This window comes from Carassius gibelio, chromosome A14, assembly GCF_023724105.1.
Source record: "Carassius gibelio isolate Cgi1373 ecotype wild population from Czech Republic chromosome A14, carGib1.2-hapl.c, whole genome shotgun sequence".
Classification (NCBI taxonomy): Eukaryota; Metazoa; Chordata; class Actinopteri; order Cypriniformes; family Cyprinidae; genus Carassius; species Carassius gibelio.
The window spans coordinates 19,093,143-19,120,127 of record NC_068384.1 but is presented as its reverse complement, the minus strand read 5'-3'; the positions used below and the strand labels follow the sequence as shown (position 1 = coordinate 19,120,127).

General features: G+C 37.3%; 1 protein-coding gene across 29 annotated transcripts in view; it reads left to right on the top strand.

Annotated features, from left to right (window-relative positions):
• The window catches only part of LOC128027753 (protocadherin alpha-C2), an 85,901-nt gene extending 62,687 nt beyond the window's left edge, over positions 1 to 23,214 (top strand). For 25 of the 29 annotated variants that reach the window (XM_052615590.1, XM_052615587.1, XM_052615589.1 and 22 more), the window contains 3 exons: positions 11,245 to 11,303; positions 14,045 to 14,130; positions 20,095 to 23,214. In XM_052615590.1, coding sequence (XP_052471550.1) covers positions 11,245 to 11,303; positions 14,045 to 14,130; positions 20,095 to 20,393 — 444 coding nt within the window. In that variant the 3' untranslated portion in view covers positions 20,394 to 23,214. The other 4 variants (XR_008186796.1, XM_052615598.1, XM_052615597.1 and 1 more) reach the window with 4 other exon arrangements.
• The last annotated feature ends 3,771 nt before the right edge of the window (positions 23,215 to 26,985 follow it).

Here is a 26,985-nt window from a genome sequence, read left to right as displayed (position 1 = left end):
GAAGGAGCAAAACAGTATATTTTTGTTAAGTCTGACAGGTGTCCGTCTGAGCAGAAAGTAAGAGAGATAACTTAATCTAAAACCCTGAGAGAGACAGAAAGCAATTAGCAGAAGACAGCAGATGGATTCTATTCTAACAGGTAAGACAGAGAGATGTCAATGCTGTACAAATGCATCACAGCACAATGAGACACAGAAAATGACAATCTGTGTGTGTGTGTGTGTGTGTACATGCTAGATAGAACTCGAAGGAAAGGCCAGGTGTTTGGATCAGCTTGCATGCATAATTGACGAGATAACCACCAGTTATTTTCTTCTCCTCTTTGAAATGGGCATAAAATTGTTGTGCGTGTCCCACAGGGAGCGTCTGTAAGATGTCAGGGCAGTGCAGTCAGAGCTCACCTTTTCTAAGCAAAATATAAAAGAATACATTTGGTAAATTTGAATGTGCAAAGACTATTTTTTAGCAATTGAATAGCTGTCTGTGGTCTGCTTTCTGAAGTTTGCATAGAATTGAGTAGATTAAATGTTATCTCTCCCACTTGCTCGCTTCTTGTCTCCTTTATTTAGACAGAAGAATCTCATTTAGACATCACAATCTCTTCTTCCAGGGAAACATGGTCAAGACGGCAGCACATAGTTTCACACAAAGATAACTACACATTTTTTTATTTTGTTTTGTTGGAATTAAGTGTGGCTTTCGATACTATTGCTACATCAGTAGGAAAAGTTGGTGGGTATTCAGGGTTGCTCTGCGGTGGTTGGCCTATTATCTTAAAGACAGAACCTTCTCAGTGACCATTGGGAAGTTTTCTTCTTTGTCAGCTCCTTTGGCATGCGGTGTGCCCCAAGGGTCCATTTTAGGCCCACTTTTTTCACTTTACATGCTTCCCTTGGGTGCCATTTTTAAGAAATACAAGATTTCATACTACTGCTATGCTGATGATACAAAGTTCTATCTTGCAGCAAAAACTGACTGCAGTGATTCTCTGGATGTGCTCTACGACTGTATTGAGGAGATAAAAGGTTGGATGGCTAAAAAAAAAATAGCAATTAACCAAATGAAACCAATGAAACCGAAAGCGAAATTCAGATTTTAGGCCACTCTAGGACTTCATCTGTTTATAATTTAGGGTCTCTCTCTGCCAGTGTACAAACCCATGTAGGAAATCTTGGGGTTACATTTGATTCGTTACTCAGCTTTGAGAAACAAATTAGCACAGTGGTAAAAGGCAGCTTCTTCCATCTGAGATCAATTGCTAAACTGAAACAGTTTTTGTCTTACAAAGATCTGGAGACTGTAATCCATGCTTTCATAACATCATGCCTGGATTACTGTAATTCCTTTTACTGTGGCCTGCCTCAGACTGGGTTTTCTCATCTGCAAATTGTCCGAAATGCTGCTATGAGGCTCCTTATTGGAACAAAAAAGAGGGATCACATTACTCCGATTTTAGCGTCTTTAAATTGGCTCCTTGTAAAGTATAGAATTGATTTTAAAATAGCTGTCTTTGTGTACAATGCTTTATCTGGTCTTGCACCAAAATACATCAGTGACCTTCTGACTCTTACTCTTCTCAAAGAGCACTTAGGTGTAGTAATCAGCTTCTCTTAACTGTCCCACATTGTCGCTGTAAAACCAAGGGTGGTCAGGCTTTTTCAGCTGCAGCTCCTACATTTTGGTATAGTTTGCCTGTAAATGTGAGACTTGCTCCTTCTCTAGCCAGTTTTAAGTCTGTTCTCGAATCTTATTTGATTTCTATGGCATTTGATTAATGTCAGTTTAAGGTTTTGATGTCAGTTTGCTCTGATTCTATTTTTATGTGTTTGTTTAAAAAAAAAATCATGTTTTCTATTATGCTTTTTTATATAATATGTTTTGTTGTACAACACTTTGGCATAACATTAGTTTTAAATGTACTATAGACATTTTGAGTTGACTAAATCATTGATAAAAATAGAAATCAAAAGGGGAGCTAAAATGGATCCTCGAGGAACTCAATGCAGATCATTAAGGATATTATTATCAGTAAAAAAAAAAATTATTTGATAATTTAACAATTATTCAAATAGGACTATCATTTTTAGGATATGAAGATTCTCCACCTTTTAACAGTGGAATGATTCTTAATGATTTCCAAATTATTTGTATGGTATTAGAGGTTAAACTTAAATTAAAAATAGAAGCAATCTGCCCTGCCACAATACCAGCAGCCATTTTTATAGAATAGGTCTCAACTTTATCAACACATGTTGATTTTTAGTATATGATTAAATTTAGCTTTTAATGTACAGTGATAATCTGTTGACACCTGCTGATTTTTTCAATGTCTAGTTTCACTAGAGCATTATAAACCAGAGAAGTTTTGTTCAGAGCATATTTAGCAGGATCAATAGATTTCAAAGAGGTATAGATACCAGAATGAATATACTCTGAAGTTAAACCTACAGAAAAATAATTATTAAAAGTATCGGAATATCTACTCTACCCTTAACTACGATTTGGTTGACAATTAAGTGATCTGGAACTTTAATTGATCAACTTGATGTTGATGTAGGTTTAACTAACTTCCAAATCTTTATAGGATTATTTTAAGTTTAATTTACCATAGACAGATATTATTCACGTTTTGTATTTTGTATATATATTTTTATTTAGTGCATTTCTTTATTTTAAGTCTATAATGAGAGTTAGAAGACATGTAGGTGCAGCGTTACTTATAGTCAACAGAATGTTTTAAAGGGACCATCAAAATAAAATGAAACCTATATCTGTTATGGTAGTTTTATTTCTGTTTAGTCACATGCCTTAAAGTCTTGGCTTCAAAAGGTAGGCAGGTGTTTAGGTCCACCTTAGGCGATTATACTTGTTGTGCTTATTACATTAGATGAAACATACATTATAATTTAATCAAATCCCTGTTTTTAACTGAATTTACATGAGCTCAGGTCCTCATCGTTGCAAGTCGTCATTAACAGTCAATCACAGTCACACAAAACACAGTGAAAATCCATAGTCTGGTCACTTCTGCCCAGAGACAACGTGAGCTGGTGGCTCGGATGTGTGAGATGTGTGCTAATGTCTGACGAGAGAGAGAGAGAGAGAGAGAGAGAGAGAGAGAGAGAGAGGGAGAGATACACTGCACAGAGTTTATAGCTTCCAATTTAATAGCCCCACTGGACATTAATAGATACAGTGTCAGGACTGTTGGTGGTCTGATGGAATTTCCACCTGGCCTTTATTGATTAAAGGGATTTATTGTGTCTTGTGAGGTACCATTATTCGTTTGAAGCTTTACATCATAAGGCCTGCAGCAGAACTGGACCCACAGCCATATATGGTATTTTAGTTTGCTTTTTCCATCTTTGGTTTGTTTTGGTTGTGTTAAACTAGTGATGCGTAAATATTATTAAAGACTTTATTGCTTTGGCAGAAAACAGCCACTGGTTCTGCACCCTCTATCTCAACTCCCTCTTGCAAACCTTACGTCCACTTAAGGAGCCTGCTATCAGTGAATTAGCAATGCCCTGTGGTTCAAAATCACTTTCTCCAACGATTATCTTAACCGTGAGCATCCTCTCAATACCCTAACCCTGTATACTTCTTTTAAAAAAATAGTTTTCTTGTTTGTTTGTTTATTATTTTATACTTTCTTGTATCTCTATGATAGCATTTTCTAATCTAACTTTGTTTTGCAGCACTTCTCATGCTGCAACCTTAGAATGAATGACTGTTGTACGTATTGTTATATTTCTCTTATTGTTTGCTGTTGATTATTAAATGGAAACATATGTCAAATTGCATGTAGCATATGAATGTGTGCATTTTTATAATGTTCACATGTATATAGGAGGAAAGAGTCATTATGTTGGTGGGATGGCTTGCATCACAACGTTTATCCCTGCACCTATTTCCTACATAAAAAAATGAACGAATGGATGAGCCCCATGATAAAAGCAAAAAAGGGGGAGAGAGAGAGAGAGTGAAAGGAAATGTGTGGGTGAGGCACAGCAGTAAAATGCTCCATTTGTAATCGGTGACAATTTAACCTGTCAGTTTTGGGGACAGTAGGAAGAGCGAGTGATTGGCCAGCAAGTGAATGCTGAATGCTAAGTATAAAGGCTGTCAGCAGTATCTAATGCATAGACGGTGAGAAGTGAGACGACTTTCTGAGATAAGGCGATAACAAACTAGACAAGACGTTGCAACTCAAATGTACAGTATATGTTCATTAAAAGTCAAATATGTCATTGTGATAAAATATAAGGCTTCGTTCTTTTGTATGGGGAAATGTCATTTACTGTGAGCAATATTCTGAATAGAATCCCATCAAGTCACTTCAGTTGTGCGCTGAGAAGAGGAGACAATGAAAAAAGGGCGGTGGCACTGTTTTTGTGATTGAAAGCAGCCGAGTTTTAAATCGATATAAATAAGAATGTTTTGAAAACAAGACGAATGTTGTTAAAAGCGAAATAAAGAGATAATTTACTTACTTGTTTTTTTATTATTATTATTATTATTCGTGGCGCATCTGGCTGTTAATAGGCTTGTCGACGTTTTTGTTCGAAGGTGCTGAAATGCAGTGAGCTTCGCTGGTTAGCGCGGGTTGCTCCCATCCCCCGCCTTTACAGCACAGGGTAAGGGAGGGGGACAGGAGAGAGAGAGGGAGCGATAGGCAGCACACTTGTGAGGGGAAACAAGAGTCAGCTTCGCGGGGAGGAGAGAAGAAAAGAATCGCTGGGGCGCAAAAAAAAGAGAGAACATGGATGAAGCAGGAAAATATCTGTTTAAAAAGGCAGCGCAGCGGAGGCTTTGGTCATCCTGCACATAGTCCGCCCGTTTTTTGGATGCCGTGGTTTGGAGCTGTTGCGCGGGGAGCTCTCAAGGCGGAAAGCGGTTTTTAAATCGTCTGTGGATGTTGCCAGTTTGCGATGGCTGTTGCAGGGCGATGCAGCTCCATAAAAGAGAACGTGCCTCTTTATTTTTGTTTCTTCATTGTTCTACTAAGTGTCCTTACAAATGCACAAATTCGCTACAGCATTCAGGAGGAGCTGGAGAGCGGCACTGTCGTTGGTGATCTTGTTCGGGATCTTGGGCTGGATCTGCGAAAGCTTTCGGCTCGTCGTATCAGAATCAGCTCAGACAGTGCGAGGCGATACTTCAGCATCAACCACAAAACTGGTAAGCTTGTTATTAGCGACCGGATTGACCGCGAAACGCTCTGTGAATTCAGCGGCACCTGCACGCTTAGTCTCGACGTGGTGTTAGAAAACCCATTCGAACAGCACAACGTGGATATTGAGATTTTGGATGCAAATGATAACTCGCCGCTTTTCCCCCGAGACGAGTACCAGTTGGAGATCTCCGAGGGCGCACAGCCAGGCACGCGGTTTTCTATTGAGGGCGCGCAGGATTCTGACGACGCCTCAAATTCCGTGCACCATTATCGCCTCACCTCGAACGAACACCTGGCGCTCGATTCAACCAAACCACCTGCAGACGGAAAACACATAGAGCTCGTGCTGAAAAAACCTTTCGACCGTGAACTTTTGCAGTCGCACCAGTTTCTACTCACCGCTACTGACGGTGGATCTCCTCCGCGCTCAGGCACAGCTAAAATCAACGTGCGCGTTTTGGATACCAATGACAACGCGCCAGTCTTCGGCAGTTCCGTATACAAAGTGAAACTGCGGGAAAACTCTCCTGTTGGGGCGCTCGTAATTAAATTAAACGCCACTGATAGAGATGAGGGCACCAATGGCGAGGTGATTTACTCATTTAGCTCTTACACACCGGATAGAGTGAGGCAGGTGTTTTCTGTAGACACAGACAGTGGAGAAATTAGAGTTAAAAGCAATGTGGACTTTGAAGAAACCAACAGCTATGAGATGTATATTCAGGCAGCAGACAAAGGCCAAGGGGCCGTAGCAGTGCACTGTAAAGTGGTGGTGGAGGTGCTGGATGTAAATGATAACCCTCCTGAGATTGTGCTCTCCTCTTTGTCAAGCCCAGTTCGGGAGGATGCCCGTGGAGACACCGTGGTGGCTTTAATAAGTATAAATGACAAAGACTCTGGACAAAACAAACAGGTCAGCTTGGACATCATCACCCCGAATCTACCTTTTAAAATCAAATCATTCCGAAACCATTACACCATTGTTACCTCTGCCTTCCTGGACCGGGAGACTATACCGTCATACAATGTCACAGTTACAGCCACAGATGGTGGAACGCCACCTCTTTCATCATCAATGACAATACGAGTTGAAGTGGCAGATGTAAATGACAATCCACCCCGTTTTGAGCAGCCTTCATACACTGTTTATGTTTTAGAAAACAATGTGCCTAGTGCACCTCTGTGTGTCATCAAGGCAACAGACCCCGATGCCGGCGAAAACGCTCGCATCACATACACCGTCCTAAATGACAACAACCATGGTATTTCAGTGTCATCGTATGTTTCTGTCAAACCTGCCACAGGTGAGGTGTACGCACTGCGATCCTTTGACTTTGAGAAGTTGCGTGAGTTTCATTTCCAGGTTAAAGCTCAAGACAATGGTGTGCCACATTTGAGCAGAGTGGCAACCGTCTATATTTACATCATGGACTCCAACGACCACAGTCCTCAGTTTGTTCGCCCGGCAGCAAACGGCTCACTCTCCACAGAGACTATTTTGCGTAACTCAGAGGCGGGGGTCCTTGTTTCACGTGTGCTGGCTTGGGACTTAGATGCTGGAGAAAATGCCTGGTTGCTATACAGCCTCCATCACCCACCGGAATTGGACTTGTTTAAGGTGCACGAGTACACAGGTGAAATCCGCACAACACGGCGAGTAAATGAGGACAATTCTACTGTCTTTAGCCTCACAGTGCATGTACGAGATCATGGTTTGCCTCCTCGCTCCACATCTACAACGATCAACATTGCCGTCATGGAGATCCCACCCAAAGTGGCCCCAGACCCAAAACGCATTATCAGGCCACACGACACAATGATATTCTCCCATGTAACCCTGTATCTTATCATTGCCCTCAGTGCAACCACCTTTGTTTTCTTGCTTACCATCTTTGTCCTAGCAATTGTCCGATGCCATGCCTACTGCAGCCAGCCAGATGCTTGCTCCTGTTCGCCTTGCTGTGTGTCGAAGAAGAAAAAGAAGACGACAATGAAGAAGGCACCCAAAGATGGTGGAGGTGGTGGTGGGGCTGCAGGTGGTGGAGATGCAGGTGGAGGTGGGGGCGCTGCTGGCGGGGTCACAGTCCACCAGCAGTCTGCTATGATGCGGAGAGACCTGAAAGTGGAGCCACACTACATTGAGGTCCGAGGAAATGGCTCTTTAACCAAAACATACTGCTATAAGACCTGCCTGACCGCCACCTCAGGAAGTGACACTTTTATGTTCTACAATACGGGCCGGCCGTTGAGTGGCACTTGGGGCTCGGGGGCTGACCGTTTCTTCACAGGACAGAGTGGGCAGTTCGTGCGCAGACTGAGCATGCCCGATGCTACGGCAATACAGGTGTGTGCAGTGCCCACACTGTTATAGCATCCATTAAGTGACTCATCCATCTATCCGCCTCATCCATCCATGAAGAGAGGAGAAATTGTCTTCTCTTCAATAATGCGGTACCTTTTCACTCCCCAATATGATGATGAGTTAGGAGTAGTCCAAATTTTTTTTTTTCTTTCAAATACAATAAAAACATTGTGTAGAAACATATTTCACTCAGAAATTGCAAGTAAATTTCACAATTATAAAGAGACAACAACTAAAACAAGACACAATAATCTTTTTTTTTTACAGTTTAATAAAGTTGTTTAGTTGAATTGCTTGCTTTTTGCAGTAGAGCTACATGCCTGTTTCAGCAGTGGAAGGCACAGGTGTGTTTTTTATGTATAATTGGGCTCAGTGATGTATTCTGTTATTTTGGAGCATTTTTACTTTTTCTTTTTGTGCCTCATTAATTCACAGCAGCAGTCTTCAGTGTGCACTGCAGAATACATGCGTGTGCAGTTTTGATGATTTAGAGTATCAGACCCTCTTTCCACTTGTTTACAGCTGTCATCAAATTGCATTTCATTAGTTATGAATTTAGAGAAAAACACTGTGTAGGGTCCACTCACAATGGCCTGTCAGAAGGATTCCTGGGTCTTACGGGTCTGGATTTAGGTTTGGCTAATGGTTACTTGCATGTAATTATGACTAATTAATTGTTAATATAATAGTTAGTAAATTTAGCATGTGTAACAAGGACAACTTTAAAATAAAGTGTTACCAAAAAATAAATAAATTGTAAAAAAAAATAAAAATAAAAAGGGCACAATGTACTTTATTAATATGAAAACAAAATCCAGGTTTGTTACCTTTATGTAGAATTTTGCACTTCATTGCTATGTGTTTTGAGGGTTAATGGAAATGTCTGTGAAAGTAATAGATAATTTCCTGGCAGAAAATTAACTACTGTGTGTGTGTGTGTGTGTGTGTGTGTGTGTTGTAACACTTATTTTCCCCTATTTCTAGATCTTAACAGTGTTTATCGTATTGTTATTGGAATTAAATATTTTTTTCCCAGATGCACTGAGACCTTTAAAAATATACCAAACATGAATTGTCATACTCTTCGATTTTGTTCACTCTGAAGTGTCCTGAGTTTCGAAGAAGAGGAGGGGGAGAGACAGAGACAGGGATAATTAATGAAGGAACCAGTGAACTGTTGATGTTAACTTCATGGGAAAGAGTTCAGATGTTGATTCTCATGAGAGTTCTTTGTTTTCTCGGACAGTGGCCTCCTCTGTGTTCAGATATCTTGGCACCAGCCTTAGAGCTCTGGTTTTCTGCTTTCTCTTTCCCTCTCTCGCACATGTTCTCTCTCCTTTTCTCTCTTCAGCCTGTTCTGCAATGCGCTGTTTCAGGACAGCTGGGTGTGTTTATATTTAGAGGTCTGAAGCTCAAGCAACACTCCAGTTTCTCTGTGCCCGCAGTTAAATCTCAGTTTAGCCACACAGCTTCACTTTGGACATCATCCACGGAAATCAACTCATAGGCCTTTAATCTGGTAACACAGGTTAGCTTGATTGGTTCTCTGATAGATAGATAGATAGATAGATAGATAGATAGATAGATAGATAGATAGATAGATAGATAGATAGATAGATAGATAGATAGATAGATAGATAGATAGATAAACCCTGTTAAATTGACTTGCAGCTGCTATAGATCATAGTTATGCATCATTCCCAACAGATGAAATTAATTTCTCATCAGCGAATCTTTTTGGCAGTTTTGTCAGTCTTTCAAACCTTAGCATGACCACCAATTTGTTACAAATGAAGCCTTGCCTATCTGTTCTGTTAGTTCACCAGAGACCATTACAAACTGAGTGCATTTATGTGATGTTTTTTGATCTGGTTCAGGGATTTCTGGATGTGAAAACTGTTTCTCTGTGTGAGCGCCTCTTATTTGTGAAGTAATTACTGGCTCATTTCACCTGTTCTCATTAAATGTCAGTCATGTTTGTTCTCCCTGTGTGTGATTAAGTAGCGGTGGAGCTGAGCTCTGTATTTCCGGTGGCTGATTGGGTCATTTGTTTTGGAAAGAAAAGGAAGAAAGGATTGTGATTGGTTGATGCAGTGGTGTGAATACTGTATCTAGGCAAGGTGCTGTCCACTCAGAAGGGAGCTAAGAGGGAGAGAGAGAGAAAAAATGAGGAAAAAGAGAGTAAGGAACTGCTGGTGAGACGAGATCAGACTAAACTCATTTTCTGCTTCTCCTCACACACAGACATACACACAAGGTGATAAATCAAAGACATGTGAGGTGGAAAAAAAAAACAGATCCCTATTTTCTTTGCTCAGCAACACTCTCTGTCTCCATACTCACGATATTTGATTGTCTGTAATTTTCATCCAGAATCTTGTAAATGTTACTATACAATCAGTTGATTAATCAGATTACATGCATGTTAAACCTTCTGGGTTTGTTATTTTTGTTGTTGAATTTTCCTTTTTTAGTTACATAGTTTTACCTTGATATTGGAGGTTTGGTCATTGGAATGTGGTCATTACAGACCTGTTGCATTGATTTGAGACTGATTTATATTCAGCCTTTCTTTATAAAATGTTTTATTTGACAGCTTGTACTCCATCACTGAAAGGTTCATGCTAGGGTGAACATCAGTGTTGGTAAATGGAATGTCTTGGTATATGGTTTATTTGCGTGTTGCGTGGAGGAAACGCAAGCCCTGCTGATTACACTGCAAATTGGATTTCACATTGATATATGTCCTCCAGGAGATGTTTGTGAGATAGAAAATGGGTTATAAAATAGGGAGCACTGATGCCATGCCTGTTGTGTTTTTTTGTATCTAAACAAGCCAAAACAAGCTGAAATGTTCTGCTGTGTAATTTTAATACAGGGGATTTTACAGTAGTTGTAAATTAGATTTCATATCACACCTGGGTGACCATAAATATGTACCCAAATCAGAAGGCAAAATACATATTTTAATATTTTATCATTTATTGTAGAACTTTGCTTTTTTTTTTTACATTTATTCACTTTTAGCAGATGCTTTTATCCAAAGTGACTCATGAATTTCTATTTTAGGACACACACACACCACATATATATAATATTTTTATTTATTTATTTAATTGTTTATTTTGCATTTAATGACAAGCAAGCAGTTTCCCCATATTATCATTAATAAAAATAATGTTGCAATGCCAAAAGTCTTTATGGTGCCAAAAACAAGCTTCATTTACTTAAGCGAGATACAGTTTCTTGTTTCTGTTCTTTTGATTTTGGAGTGAAATATGACCTTGATGTATGTTTGAATGACAATCACTCACCTTGGGTATTTTGGCTGCAGACATGCCTCAGTTTCTCTCTCCCTGAGGAGTCTCATTCAGATTGATCTCACCCCTCTGTTACTGCTCCTCCAGGGTTTAATGACCTTGTTTCGTCTCTATTGTCTCTATTCGTAGAGTGGATATGGTTGATTTAGCTGGTTCAGATATTTTGGATGATGAGCATCTCAAATTAACATTGTTGTTTGTGTGTCTATATGTGCAAAAAAAAATAATGTCTTTCATAAATGGATAGCCACAATCCTGCAGCCAACATGACCATATGACTACACTCCAGCATGATTAATTAATGAGACGATATTGGTTTTTCTTATACGTCCCAGTGCTTAATGTTATCTCTTTCTCTCTCTTTTTCTGTCTTTGTCTTTCTCAGCCTAAAGGTCCCGGTGCAGACTGGAGATATTCAGCATCCCTTAGAGCAGGAATGCAGAGGTAAGAATTGATTTCATTATTGTCTTTCCATCATCTGCTGAATATTCCCTATTAGTTTAAAGGGGTTAATTGATTAATTAGTTTTGACAAAAAAAAAAAAAAAAAAGTACACACAGGCATTACCCATAAACCACTGGGCCAGGCCGTGGGTATATAGTTATCCACCACTCATTGTGAATCAACCAGTGGTCTGATATAGATGTAGCAGCCACTGAATGACCAGTACAGCTGTGCAACGACAATTGTCATGGAAGCAGAAGTAGGTCATATGAGGCAACTGAAGTATTGCCCATAGCCATGTCGGCAAAATGATGGCAACGAAAGACATTGCAGAAACAACAGACTGGGCAGCACATTCACATATGCCAGTGCTATGGGTGTGTGTGAATGAATGACGTCCGATCTTCATTAGTGGTTCACTGATTCCCTCCTAATTACAGCTTGTTTTAATGAGAGCTAATGTAGCCACGCAAATCATTATCATGCATTAAATCAGATTCCTGTTTTACAATTTATGTGCTTAGAGAAACCGGTGCAAAATTAATTTCACATTGTGATGCTCTTGCTTTCTCTGGCTTGATTTTAAGGCAGATTTATACTTTCATTGGTAGTTTCTTTGTAAAGACAGTAGCTTAATGTTTACTAATGCTCATTTTTAGAGTTTCGAAATTGAATAAACCCTAAAGCCAATATAATTTTTTTTATATTCAAGTGTGTTACTTTAATAAGTGATCAGAATGTTTTTTAAGAAACATAGGGATCCACGTCATATCCAGAGACCAGAATTATTTAAACTGCTGCACCTTAGTAACATGTTAGCAATGTGTGAATCAGAGTGAGATTTGCAAGGGCAAACATTACCTTTTTTATTGTTGCTGTCCTTAATGTAAGACTTTTTCACACCATAGACAAAAAGGTTTATTCAGAAATAGCTTTTTGAATGATAAACAAATAAATGATAAGTGGAGGAGACAATAACTTTGATATGCAGGCAGAAATGAACAGGAGAGAGGAGAGGCAGACGGGGAGAAAGCGAGAAGGAGGATGTTTGAACATTAGCTGAGGATCATGTATTTGGTCCAATGTTTCTCATTAATAATGTATTAAGCCTTAGTGACTGCTGCTTCACAGCTCTTTAAAATGGCTTCTACACACACACACACACACACACACACACACAAACACACAGCATGTAATAGTAACCGCCTGACCTTGGACTGCAAACATTCATCAGAGAAAGACAGAGAGAGGAGGCAACTAAAATGGTGACCCATTCTGCATGCTTTCTGTTGATTGCTGGTTGATTGCAATAGTTAGAAATGTCAGAACATATTAATTCTTGGATCATGGGACACTGAAGACTGGAGTAATGATGTTGAAAATTCAGTTTTGCATCACATGAATAAATTACATTTTTATAAATATATTAATTTAGAAAAAAAATAATGTAAAATTGTAATTGTATTTCACAGTATTACTGATTTTACTGTTTTAATTTTTTATCAAATAAATACAGCATCGGTGAGCATAAGAGATCAATCAATCAATCAGATAATGACCAGCTGATTGTAGGTTTTCCCCACTTATCATATAGATGCTTACCAAACAAATTAATAAATAGAATTAAATATTGGGTTGATCTAAAATATTTTTATTAAGTAAGTCTGTGGATTTATTTGATAGTCATGAAACTAGTTTAGGAAATCGATTGCCAGGGACAAGTCAATTATTATAAGTTTAGTGTTCATACAAAATTATTTTTAAAAGGTTTATTATTTTAGAGAGACAAGTTAAGTCCCACATAGAAAGCAAGAGAAGAATTCAACAGCTACCTTCTGAAATGCATTTCTCCCCAATATTTTAAGACTGTTGATGTTGCAATGTTTCACAGTGAGCTAATCCTTTCTTCACACATGCAGCCACACACACAGCAACAGAGAGAACACAGGAAGTGATAACACCCTTTTCTACACACCTGCTTGGTTTGATTTTCTGCCACTGGCGATTTTTAAGGCTCTTTCCTGATGCAGACACACAAACCTGGGTGTATGTAGAGTCAACATAAAAAGGAGTCAACACAATTGTACTTCCATAATATGCCATTTTTCCAATTGAAGCAGGAGGATCTACTGCACAAATTACAGTGATAGATTTGTGTGTGTGTGTGTGTGTGTGTGTGTGTGAGAGAGAGAGAGAGAGAGAGAGAGAGAGAGAGAGAGATTTTCACATTGGTGTGAAATTTTGAGTGCACAGGAGTGTAAGCATTAATTTGTGACTGCAAAGAAGAGAATGGCCTACTCCTTAAACTCTAATCCTATCTTCTAACAAAAAAGACCTACATATACCTAAGGTCTATCATTTAGGCAGGTCAAACCAAAACCCTACTTTAACTCCACTCATTGTCCATTTATAATCTGGGACATTATCTACAGAAACATCTTTTCTCATAGAGTGAGATCTGAGACTATTTGAATATTGAAAAAATGTACATTAATGTAAAGCACATCTTATTTCTTGATATGTTCTTAAATTTAAGACCCATAAATAGTGCAGAATCTAGAATTATGATTCATCATAGTAGTAGTAGTAGTAGTAGTAGTAATCCTGAAGCCTTTACAAGTATTAATTTAACAAAGTTATATTGTATGGAGTTTCAATCAAATCAAGGTTGGTTAACTGATTTTTCTTTTCTAATAGTTTTAATCTGAAAAAAAAAAACATTATCTTTTGTTTGTGTTTAGTTCAGTCCATATGGAGGAGTCATCTGTGATGCAGGGTGCTCAAGGAGTTCTTGTTCAGAACTGGCCCACCGCCTCTAGTGCTCCCGGTAAGATATCAAACCTAAACACTTTATGGCAAGCATTGCATCAACTAAATTAAAATGTCTGATGATCTGAGCTGCTATCCACATTAACTGTATATCTCTATACTCAACTCGTGATATATTTTTATTTCTACCAAGGAATGTTTTGAGAAAAATTTTAGTCCAGGTTGATACTTAAGCATAAATGAAAACCCAGATTAAGGCTACAGATCTAGAGCAACCAATAAGCAATACAATTTTCCTCTGGGTGTTCTGGCAGGACTGTGACACTGTATTTCGCAGTTTCACTGGCATTAACCCTCAGGACCATCTATCACTATCAAACCCTGTCCCAATCTAGAATATCACTCTCTTCTTTTCTGTCACACATCATTCTTACACTTGCATGCTTCTTTCCCTGCAGTCTCCTCTGCGTTGGCCTCTTTTGCTGAGCCGAGCTGCTGCAGTCATGCAGGAGACAAGGATTATGACCTAGCTGAGTAGTTCAGGGAGCAACTCAGAAACCACTGCAATACATTAGTGATACCGCAGTCTGCTTTTTTGTGTTGAACAGTAACAGTAAATATAACTTCATAATGGCAGCAAGCCACTCAAAAATTGTAAATGAACCCAAAGATTTATCATCATTTGCTCACCCTCATATTGGAAAGTGGATTGTGATACACCATACGATTACAGCATTTGAAAGCTTTGTATGAGGATTGGAATTTGAGATCTGCACTGGTGGGAAAAGTGATCTGTAAATAATGACATTAATTTTGGGGTTTATAGGAATACAACTTTTTCTGTATTTGGAGCTTGATAGTATAAATCACTCTCCACTTTCATTGTGTAGAAAATAAGAGAGTTAATTTTTATTTAGACTTTATGCTTCATGTCTTATTTAGTGTTTCATGGAATAAAGACATCAGTACAAAGTTAAAACAACACAAGGGTGAGTAAAAGAAGCAACATTTTCATTTTTGGGTGAACTATTCCTTGAAAACTGCTATTGTACATTTTCCCACAGTCTGATCACAATGGAATCCCTTGGTTTAATGTTGGATTATATTCACATTCCCCCTCGCTCACTGTGCGATTCACTCATGGTAATTAATCCACAATATTAGATTTCATTTCTATTTTGCCCATCTAGTCTCTTTCTCACACTCCAAATAATTGAAGAATCACACAGTCTTTCTGTAGATGACAGAGTCTCAGTTATTAATCAGAGATGTCTGCACACACTCTAAAGTGCCCATAGACAGATCACCACAACCATCAGGGCAAAACATATTAAGATAAAATATGATTTTAAGTCAGAATAAACAAGAACAGGCTCAGAATAACAAATTGTGGCATGCTTTAAGCTTGTATTTGTAGCCATATAATATTGATGTGGTCTATTGTAGAACATTATGTTGAGCAAATAAACATCAAGTTACACAAATGTGATTAATTTTAGTATTACAGCAAATCAGATTTGCTCTTGTGGTGGCATTTATGTGAACTCTTCTTGCAAATACCATCATTTTGACTTACATGACATTACATCAGCAATAAACCTCTCTACCATTTTGTCTGGATTCATTTCCTGGGTCATAAGGTCATAGGTAGCCACCCAGTTACAATTAATGAATATTTAATTTTCTAATTAACTCCTTGTGAGGATTACGGATGTCTACGTTGAGGCCAGACCCTCTTGGATGGAATGATGATGTAACTTCTGGAGGTGTTCAAAATAATGAAAGTAATTTAGTTTCAATAAGATGAAAGAGAGAGAAGACAAAATGGGCGCAATTACTCTCGTGATGAAAGAGCAATTTGCTTCTAATTAAGTTTCTGATGATGACTGGAAAATCAATCAGTCTCCATCTTTCTTTCTTTCTTTCTTTCTTTCTTTCTTTCTTTCTTTCTTTCTTTGTTCCAAACATTCCAAACAATTGTTCCAAACATACTTTCTTCTAATAAAACTCAAAGAATAAATGTAGCAAACTTTTTAAAAAAAACTGAGTTTAATCTTATATATCTTAAAAATGAATTTGATATTGTTTAAATTAGTGAAAGTCATTAAAAAACATGTTGCCATGATTCATTTATCATATTATTTTTTACAGTGTTTAGTGTTTATACCATATGGACCACTTTTATTGTGTTTGCTGAGGTTTGGAGCTTGACAGATGGACAAAGAGCTTGATCAGTAAAGTATAGCATTTGGATTTTTGGCTGAACCAACCTTTTAAGACAACACCATCAATTTTGTTATCAGCAGGTAATTGGCAGTTTAGGTGGTGATTTAAATGTGAGTCAGTCAGTTGTTCTGTGGTGGTGTAAAGCAGTGCTGGTTTGTTTTATGTTCTGCATTTTAATGAGCTTCATTTTAGCTTTTGCGTGCAAAACACTGGAGAAGCCAACGCCCCTGTCTCTCTCTCTGTCTCTCCGTTGTGTGTGAAACAGATGGGCAAAGCTACCAAAGCGTAGATCTACAGAATTAAAGTAATGAAAAAAGGATAAAGCATTTCGGTCTCACTCTCGTTTTGTTTTCGTGTCTGCACATTTTCTGCCTCGTTGTTTTTTTTCCGAAATGCTGTAAAGTGAGAGAAACAGTGTGATAGAGGCAGAGGGCAGGTAGACAGCCTAAGGGAAAGACTTGACAGAAAGAGTGAGAATGAGGAAAAAAAAGGTGACCAAGGGGGAGAGTGAAAGAAAACAGGAGGGGGCTGTGACTGCCTCTGTTGCTAGGGGAGAGAATTATTTGACCATCAGAGGGAGAGAGAGAGAGAGAGCAAGAGAGAGACAGCGTTCTGTATTAGTTTCCATCAGTGTCTCTGCCACAGTCAGATTTCACTGAAGGAGGCAGTTTCCACAGCAACAATACATACCATGAACAAGGTGCTGGAAGAATAGAGGGAGGGTGAGAGAGAAACAAGTGAAGGAGAAATGCAAAATGGAGAGAGAAAGAGAGGAGAGTGGCTGAATGAGAGAGTTGAGAGACGTCATATAAAATAACACATGAATAAATCTGTGCATGTAGGAGGAAGGAGGAAGTTCAGAGGGATATGGACAGATGAAGAGTGGACAGATGTATGAAAAAAATAGAGAAATATGAGAGTTCGTAATGCTTTGGTAATACTTTTGTCATTGCAGTTAAGCATTTTGAACTGAGAGAAAGATATTTTTCTACTGTGAATGCGATTCTTGGGCTGTAACAGGTTGGGTGAAGATGGATAAATGGAGAGATGAATGGATGGGTGGATGAGTGTGTCCTATCCTGATCTGCCTGTTTAAAGATCATCTCTACAGGTGGGCCAACCTGCACAGCCCACAGGATCTCATATCAGCTACGATGCCATATGGCACATTGAAACACTTGCCCACAATGCAAAACACATTCATACTCAGAAACTGACACAAATGCATTTACTGTACCTACAATGCAACATGCATGATTATTATTATTATATTTTGTTTTATCGACAACAATCAAATTTAATTGAATTGAATAAAAAAAGAGTGTAAATAAAGACAACAGTCAGAGATATAGACAAAAACAAATAATGTCAACAGGTCTCACTGATTTCCAGTAATTTTGTAGTAATTTTACGATTTTGGATTTAGCAGTCACTGTAGTCAGTCAGTGAGACGGAGGAAAGGATGTGCTGGAGGGTGCGAGTGTGTTTGTGTGTTGTTGGTCTAGTGGAATTTTTCAGAACATGCCAGGTGCTTTAGTCAACTCAAGGGGTAAACTGAGGACAATCTTTTTTCTTTTTTTTTTTTTTTTTTTTTTTTTGGCTTTGAGACATGAGGTTTTGAGACATTGATTGATTGATTTATGCATCTATGCTTTTATTTATGCATTTATTTATGCTTTTACCGATGCATTTACTTGTGCGTTGATGTGTTTGTGTGTGTTTGCTTGACTTTAATGGAAAAAGGGTTATTGAAAGCATTATAGCATAATTCTCAAAACATGCACTACTCTTATTACAGAGAGCACATGCACTGCAGTCTTGGCAGGCTCATGAGAAAGCTTGTGGTGCCATCTGGCACATATTTTATCAGAATTACTAGAGCCTGACGTACCACACACACACACACACACACACACACACAAAGAGACACATGCAACAATATGATTATATTTATTGTGCACAGACAATCAGTACCACATGCACATATCTAATTAATATTTAGTGCCCACAAATCCTTTATTATTCGCACACACAGCTAATGAAATTACTACAATTTTCTGTTTAATATTTAATGTGAAAGCATGCAATTTACATATATGGACAGTAAATAACAAATTGTGAACTTTGATGGCAAATAGATAGAGCTGTAAAACATGTACTATAATCAAAACAATTTCAGGCTAGCTGTCTGTTTGTGAAATCAGCCAATATTCTGTGCTTCATGCAGCAAAACACAAATCTGCTGTCATCAGCTGTTACACAAACGCACACATATAGTCAGTCAGTCTCCTCCTTCAGGAGTTTAGCATTGGAGTTTGGCTCATATTTATCTGTATATCTGTGTTATCTGTATGCACCAAGGGTCTGAGAGTAACGCAGTTTCAATTCTCTCTATGTATGTGCTGTACATGTGGAAGAATTGACAATAAAGCAGATTTGACTTGACTTAATATTCCATCCTCAGATTACCCTTCCTCACCTCCTCTTCTGCATTATTTAAGACGGCACTACTCCTTGAGAAAGGAGACAGATACAGAGATATACAGTATAGAGAGTATATGGGAGGGGGTCAGCAGACTCATGTTGTTTTCTTAATGATGAGACGATTCGATGTTCTCCCCATCATCTTTTTATGAGCTAGATATTTCACTGGCCATAATAATCATGCCCTTGTCATGCAGCTTATTAAACCGTTGCCATTATCTGCCAGCCAGACGTGTGTGTCTGTTTAAAGACTGAATTACATGAAAGGTCAAGGCAAGGTGAAGATAATCGGAGGATATTGCTGTCATGGTTAATGTGTTGGGAAATTACTCTGAAACTGTATTTTGCAAAGATACAAGCTACTCACAGTTTTAAAACAGTTGAAACAGCCTGTAGAATAATGCAGAAATAATGAATTATTTTTAAAAAGTTATCTCATCAAAGTCCTGCCTAGTTTTTTAAATGGATAATTTGATAGTTTTGAAACCAGTGTAAATGTAGATAACTTAATAGCATTGCTACTTTTAGTAAGTTATTCCCTAGCACTAGTGAATTGTTTGATGAAATGAAAGGGCATGGATAGAGGAAGATTAGACATGATGAAATAATATAAGCGAGAGGGAGCAAAGAAGAAACAAAGAATTTGGGCGTTTAGTTGTTTTGTTACTGAGGGATTTGGAAGGGTAGTCAGTTCCCTGAGGACTCATAATGCATGCTGCCTGTTTCTTCCTTTCATTTCAAACTAACAAAGCTAAATACAGACCTTCTTTCACTTACAGATATCATAGTCAATGTTTCAGAGGTTGTAATCCATCTTAATCTTCACCGCAACATAAACTATAGACAAAAGGCAAAGTGCAAACAAAGACTTGCACACAGATATGATGCCAAAGGTGTCTGTATTAAATGAAATAATAATTATAAATGAGATTACTTGCTCATCAGACAGAGAGAGAGAGAGAGGGAGAGAGAGATTTTCAGCACTGCATGACCCAGACAGCAAGCAGTTTCAGCCCAGGTCTGGCCCACATCTGGCTGGATTTCATGGGGGCCAGATGTGGGCCGGATCTGGACCAACACTATGTTGCTGTCTGGAGAGGGTGTCAAGCATAGATCAGGCCAGCTACCACAGTAATTTACATTTAAAGACATGAGTACATTGCATTGCACATTCACATTACATGATTACATTATATTATTTCCTAATGCTTTAATTATTGACTGTCAAATAATGCTGTTTTCATTTCTGTTTTTGTTAATCAACATGTGACTTATTATAGATTGTAATAGATGGTCTCTTTTTCTTTCATAGACAATGAGGGTGGAGAGGTCTCTCCCCCTGTAGGTGCTGGAGTGGACAGCAACAGTTGGCATTTTAGATACGGGCCGGGGCCAGGAGGCCCTCCACATCTGAAACCCGGTGAGGTTCCTCCTGAAGCTTTCATCATCCCTGGTTCTCCAGCCATTATTTCCATCAGACAAGGAGACGGAGACGACAAGAGCGATTTTATTTCCTTTGGAAAAAAGGAGGAGGCCAAGAAGAAGAAGAAAAAGAAGAAGGAGAAGAAGGATAAGCGGGAGAAAGGAAAAGATGATGATGATGATGATTAGAGAGACAGCGGAAACAGTTAAAGCAAGAGCTGTTTTGTTTTGTTTTTTGTTTTTTTAAGACAGAAGTCTCAACGAAAGTCTGTAGAGCAAAACTTATTTTTATCAATCCTAAAATCCATATTTGAGGCTCAAACAAATATTTTCTGTTGGATTCAAGTGAAAAATTTGATTTTCTGTCACCTCCGATCTCTTTCACGCAGATAGCTTCCCCTTCCTATTATTTAAGTAATTGATTAATCTCGCCTTGAGTTGTTACTTGATTGATTAATATTCTCCCATGCCTCACCCACACTATTCTGCATAATATGTCCTTCAGACTCATGTTGGTACATCTGTCTTATTTATCCTTTTGGTTTTTGTTTTCCAATCTTTTCGATAGGGAGACAAAATCTGATTGTTTGTAAGCTGTGTGCCGCTTCACTTGTGCTATCGTGGTAAAATGGAGAAAAAATAATTGAGATTCAAAATTGAGTTAAGTTGGATATAATGGAAGCAGGACACACACTGCTGTAAATATGCAGTTTGGGCACCGCTGTATGTAAAGCAGTAAAGATGCTATATTAACGCTTTTGCTCGTTCACTTCTCCTGGTGTGGGATGGAAGAAACATCCTTTAAAACAAGAGACACTGATACATTTTCACTTATAAAAATCGCACATCCTGGACAAATGGGGGGAAAAAAGTACATCAAATGATGCACTTTTATTTTGTTGCTTTAATTATGTTACCAGCAAATGTTCTCCAAGGCATAGTGTATATGTGAGAAAGTAGTCTCATATATATACACACATTCACATATATAGACACAGATTTAGTAAACAGGGTGAACAATCAGTCCATATCTGTAGCAACTACCAAAACTTATCCTGCTTGGAATTGTTTCTATCCTGGTTGGCCTTTTGATTAACCAGCAGTTGGACAAGTCAATATCATGTAAAGCTCATAAAAATCAGCTCTTCAGGAGCCTGGTTATGTGCTCTGTTGTTAAAGGGATGATTGTTTATGCATTATGAACAGTATTACTGTTAATTCACCAAACCTCAGACACCTTCAATCCTATAAACTATCCTTAAATATCCCGTGAAGAAAAGGCTTAGAGGTTATGTCATGATTTTTTTCTGTGGCATTGCCTCATACCTGTAGTTTCCCGACTGTCCTTGACCTTGTCATCCCAACCCTAATTCTGTGCCTGCTTTCTCAGCTCAGTATGTCATACACAAAACCTAGTTGCCTCCTTTCTGCTTGCTGTCTGGAGGACCAACACACCCTAAGAGCAAAGAACGCAAAATATTATCTAGGGGTTTTCAAATTTGATGGGTAGGGTTTTTTTCGTGCACAGTTTTTATAAGCTTTAGGTGAACTTTATTGCTACTGTACAGAGCTTCTGTCTGTCTGTCTCTTCTTGATCTCTCTGCTGGATAGGCTAGCTCTAGACATTGTGGTGTACTCATGTAGTATGGAGAAATGCAGACGACGCCTGTCAAGTCCCCCCCACCGCAGAGGAAAGAGGCTCCCCCCGCCGCACTGTAATATGTAAATGATCCAGTGCTGTCCAATCAACTTCAGCTCTGCCTCTGTATTAGGCAATGTATTTTTTCTGGTCTCTAAACTCATCGGAGATTAGTAGAGAAGAACTTTGGGGTGAAAATAGTGGCTTGCCAGTTTGATCCGATGTTGAAGGTGAAGTGTGTAATTTCTGTGCCATTAGCAGCACCTAAAATATTTTTCCCCCCGTCTGCCTTTAATAGATCCAACTATTGGTTTTGAGCTCTGTCAGGCTGTTTGGGTTGCTCAAACAAACAGAGCAATGTTTTCAAAGACAAATTCAGTGTTTACACTTGAAAAAAGTATCTAAACCTCAGAAAATATACACATCATCTGTACATTGTTATAAAAACAACCAAGTGTTATTTATCTGATATCAATAAGACCGGACTGTTGTCTCCACTCCATGCTTTCTAGTGTCTGGTTACAGTGACACGTCTGTGTCTTGGTTCCTTCACTTGCCTGCCTACCTTGTTGCCACAAACCCAAAAATGTCTCAAACCGATGTCACAATTACTCAAACGTGACTGCTGCATGACTTTACCAGAAATAAAACACGTACTATATAGAGATATATATGAATATAGATATAGATGGCTATGATTTTACTATTTTTGTTTATTCTTTTTATTCATTAATCACACAAGAGATTTGTGTATGCACCATCTATGAGCCTTTTTCATACTGACACCTCTGCACCGACTTACAGTGGACAGTTATGACGTTACTAAACCTTGGTATTTGTAAATGCTCTATAGTGTGATGCCCTGAAGCTCTTGGTTTTGTCCTATTCTTTTCATTTTTGTTTTATGAAAAAAAAAAAAAAAAAAAAAAAACTTTTTGTGTTTGGCTTTGACATACCGATCAAACTAGCACTGTATAATGTAGCTAAATTATGTATGATGATTCTATCCCTACTCTTTCACTTCTTTGACAAAGGAAAAAAAAAAAAAACAGGAAAATCATCCTGATGTACAATACAATATATGTAGTTTATGCTTGTATCTAGTGATTGTTCATGCTGTCATTATTTCTTATTGTCTGGTGGTGATCAGTAGGTGGCGCTGTGCTGTCCAACTGAATGGCGGTCATCTGTTGTAAAACCCTCTTTTCTGTACACCTGTTCATCAATATGTGATGGTGAATTAGTGACCTTCATTCCATTCTTATTTTCTCTTCTTTATTATATATTTTTGTTTCATTATGATGGAAAAGTGGTAATGTGTTTTGTTTATAAATCACAAAATAAATAAACTTTCCTTTCTTAAGAATGTGACATATTTGTCAGTGTTTCTGTGTCCATGAGCCAATTGTTTATTGTTGTTTTGGTGTACAATAAAATCTTGAATCAAACTGTAAAGCAGAACATTTACTGCAAGGAAGTCTGCAGAAGCAAGATAATGATTGAGATAAAAAAAATAAATAAATAAAACAGCTGGCTCTGTCCTGATATTTTGGACCATTTTATAACATTTCATGTCCACTGATGATTATGACATACTTTTTCTTATAAATTTCTTCAGAAACAGATTTTATCCATTAAGAGAATACAGATAATATCTCACATATTTTGTGGCCCGTTTATTAAAAAAAAGGTCAGTAAAGCCGGTTCTGTGATTAATAGTTCCGGTAAATCTCCATCACATGCTTTCAGACGGAAATTATTCAGATGCATTTACAGTAATAAACAGAGCCGTAGATCACTAACAAGCTATGCTATATCGCGTTCATTAGATGAATTGCATTCGATTATGAACGCAATATTGCATTGCTTTCCAGTGTACCTTTTTTATTAATGCCATGTATGTTTTTGTTAATACAGCACATAGCACTAGTCAACTAAATGTATGTAACATGGCAAAGACTAATGCACTTTTGGTAGTTGAATATGAGGGAAATGTCATTCTGGAATTGTTGTGGTCTAATGTGATGTTAACGTTCTTGTTCATGAGGAAATGTTATTTTTTGATGTAATTAATTTATACAATTAACAAAATGACACGTTGAATTAATTTTGTAAGGGTGACTATTGAATGTATTTTTAGTCCATTTTCTGTATATAAGATTAGTATTGACCAAGTTCAGAGGCTATCATAAGTGGATCAACTTACTATGTTGTGTATTTTCATCACTTTCAATATGAAAAAATAACTTTAATATTGATTCAATGGATTTATTGCATTTTGAGAAGAAAAAGCAAGTGTCATGGATTTATCGCATTTTGGGGAAAAAAATAATACAATTGTATAATAAATCTTTGAAAATTAAAACCTGGTTATATAATGTTATTAAAACCTTAAGATGCTACAGTATATGTGAACGTTTGAAACAGAAAATAGTGGTTTTCATCTTGCCACTATCTTGGTAATGAAAACACATTTTTACTCAAATTGATCAACATTGCATTTTGGAACCAAACTCTTTATAGATAGATAGATAGATTATTTATATAAATATTTTATTTTGTAATGCAGTACTTAAGACACCAAGACACATATTTTATCTGTATCAGCTTTGACAAGCAGTCAGATAACAAGTGTGGCTGTATGTGTGGAGGCTCAGATTCACCTCACTTATCTCCACTCGTCTGCCCCCTGAGTGTTCTTCTTTGAACAGTAATCATGATTATAACTCACAGAGATTTACTAATGCAGACAGCTTGTCTGAAATCCTGCTCTGTCCAGTAGTTCATGTTAAAGATGGCACTGTTTTCTGCACCTCTGTGAGGTTATTAGAAGGTCACGTTAAAGATGGATGTACCACTCATGCATTGCTGTTATTTATTTTATTTTTTCCTTGATGCTACTTCCAGCCATTTAACATGTGACATCTGAGAAAAGGTTATGATGTTTGTGCTGATCCATCTTTTCAAAATCCTCTTTAATCTAACATCAGAGAAAGTGAGCAGGTGAGAGTGTCTGTGTTGGTGCATAAGGGAGGTTCAAGGGTTCAGCTTGTAATTCTGTCTTCATATAAATATATATTTCTTTCTCAGCATCCTCTCTTTTATTTGATCTTGGAGGCTGTTTCTATGGTTACTACAATGAGGGACGAATTTCCATGGCAACACTTCAATTCAGAATTGAGTGTCTGAACAGACATAAAGGCGAGAATAAGGAGATATAGGTACTAAAACAGATTGTGGTACTATTATAGACAATCTCACAACTTCATAGAGTTCCATAGACTTCATATTTAACTTCATAAAACTAGAGTTATTCTCATGAGAGTATCTGTATACCCCACCTCGAAGCAGTTCTTTATGGGACCAGTTTGTGTTTTAAATATCCTTTAATTTCTTCTGCTTGTGGTGAGAAACAAACAAATAACATTATAATGAGACAGTAATGGCCAAAGGCAGTAGAGCTGGTCACAAATGGAGCAGTAATAAATATAGAGAAATAGATATTAAACTGAAATTCAGCACAAGGAGATGTCAATATACAGCGAAACAGATGAAAAAAGAAAAGAAAAGTTGCTTGATTAATTAAAGAAGTATCATACATATAAATCAAGTATATTATTAATACAATTATATACTGTACAGTGAACAAAGGCTATTGCTGAAATTTCCAGAGCGTAGGACAAAATATGCATGGGTAGGTCACACTTTTCTTTTTAATTCAATGAAATGTTTTACATTTTAAACTTTTACATTTAAGAAGACATCTAGATACCTAAAATATTTATTTTCACTTCACCTTTAATTCCTGGACATTTCAAAATCAGTTTATTTCCAGCTGTAAATTTTCAATGTTGGCATTAATATTCCTCTGTAAGTACCAATTTCATTAAAGGTAATCAGACCCATCAATGGCTGATTCACATCTGCTGTCTGAAGTAAGGTTTTCTGGATTTTATGCTTCATGATTTTAGCAGTAGATACATTTTGTACAGTAACAGCTAAGCCTGTGGGACGCCTGTCTATAACAGTTCATCAAGGTGCCTCTGTCGGTGAGTGAGGTAAGTGTTTTTTTGTTTTTCTTTTTTTTTCTGTTCTGCTCTTTTAAGCTCAAATGACTCAGCATGAATTTCCTGCTGAGACTATAAGCACTTGCAAATCAAAGACACAGTGACGGCTAAATGAACAGTTGCCGTAAATCAGAGATGAACCTCTTGCATAAACTCGCATCCACATGGGGAATGGAATAAAAGCACAGAGCATTCACATTGATGTGCACTTTCAATCACAACAGGAGGGCTGTGCCAGCTAGTGTATTGTGTATGTAAGTTTGTGGGTTTAAGAAGTAAAAGTGAAGAGTAAGAAATATAGTGTAAAATTTAAGAGTGCAAAGGAAGACATATCTGAGGCAGCTTTTTGAACATTCCCATGAACATGACAGACAAATAGAGCTGGATTGTATTGAAATGTGAAAATAAAACGTAAATAAAAATTACATTTAAAATGTTTAAAAGTTTACAGATAATATTAGTATAATTTGGTATTATAAAGCAAGGGCAAGGAAAATTGCTTATATAATCACATACTCCTATATTAAAATAAAATTAAAAAGTCAAATGGTAAATTTATAGTTTAACATTGAAGCTGAAGGTTGTAACAGAACAGCTTTCATAACAGAATATTTTTTTGTATTAGTATTCTTGCCAACTGATGTGGTAGATGCTGTAAGTGTGTTTTCCCCCCTTACAATGATCATTCAAACTGCAGGCATCCATGATAAATAAATTAAAGGGTTGCAGTTTAAATGTTAAAATTATTAAATTATTTGGAAGATAGAATAGGCCTAGTTTCATTTGAATGCTTATTTGAAAAAAAAATTATAATAATGAAATAAAGCAAAAAAAAAAAAAAAAAAAAAATATATATATATATATATATATATATATATATATATATATATATATATATATATATATATATATATATATATATATATATATATATATATATATAAATAATAATAATAATAATAATAATAATAATAATAATAATAATAATAATAATAATAAAATTATTAAAAAAATAAGGAAACTTTTATGAATATTTCATTTCTTTTTAACCCTCTTCTCAACATCTGGTATATGC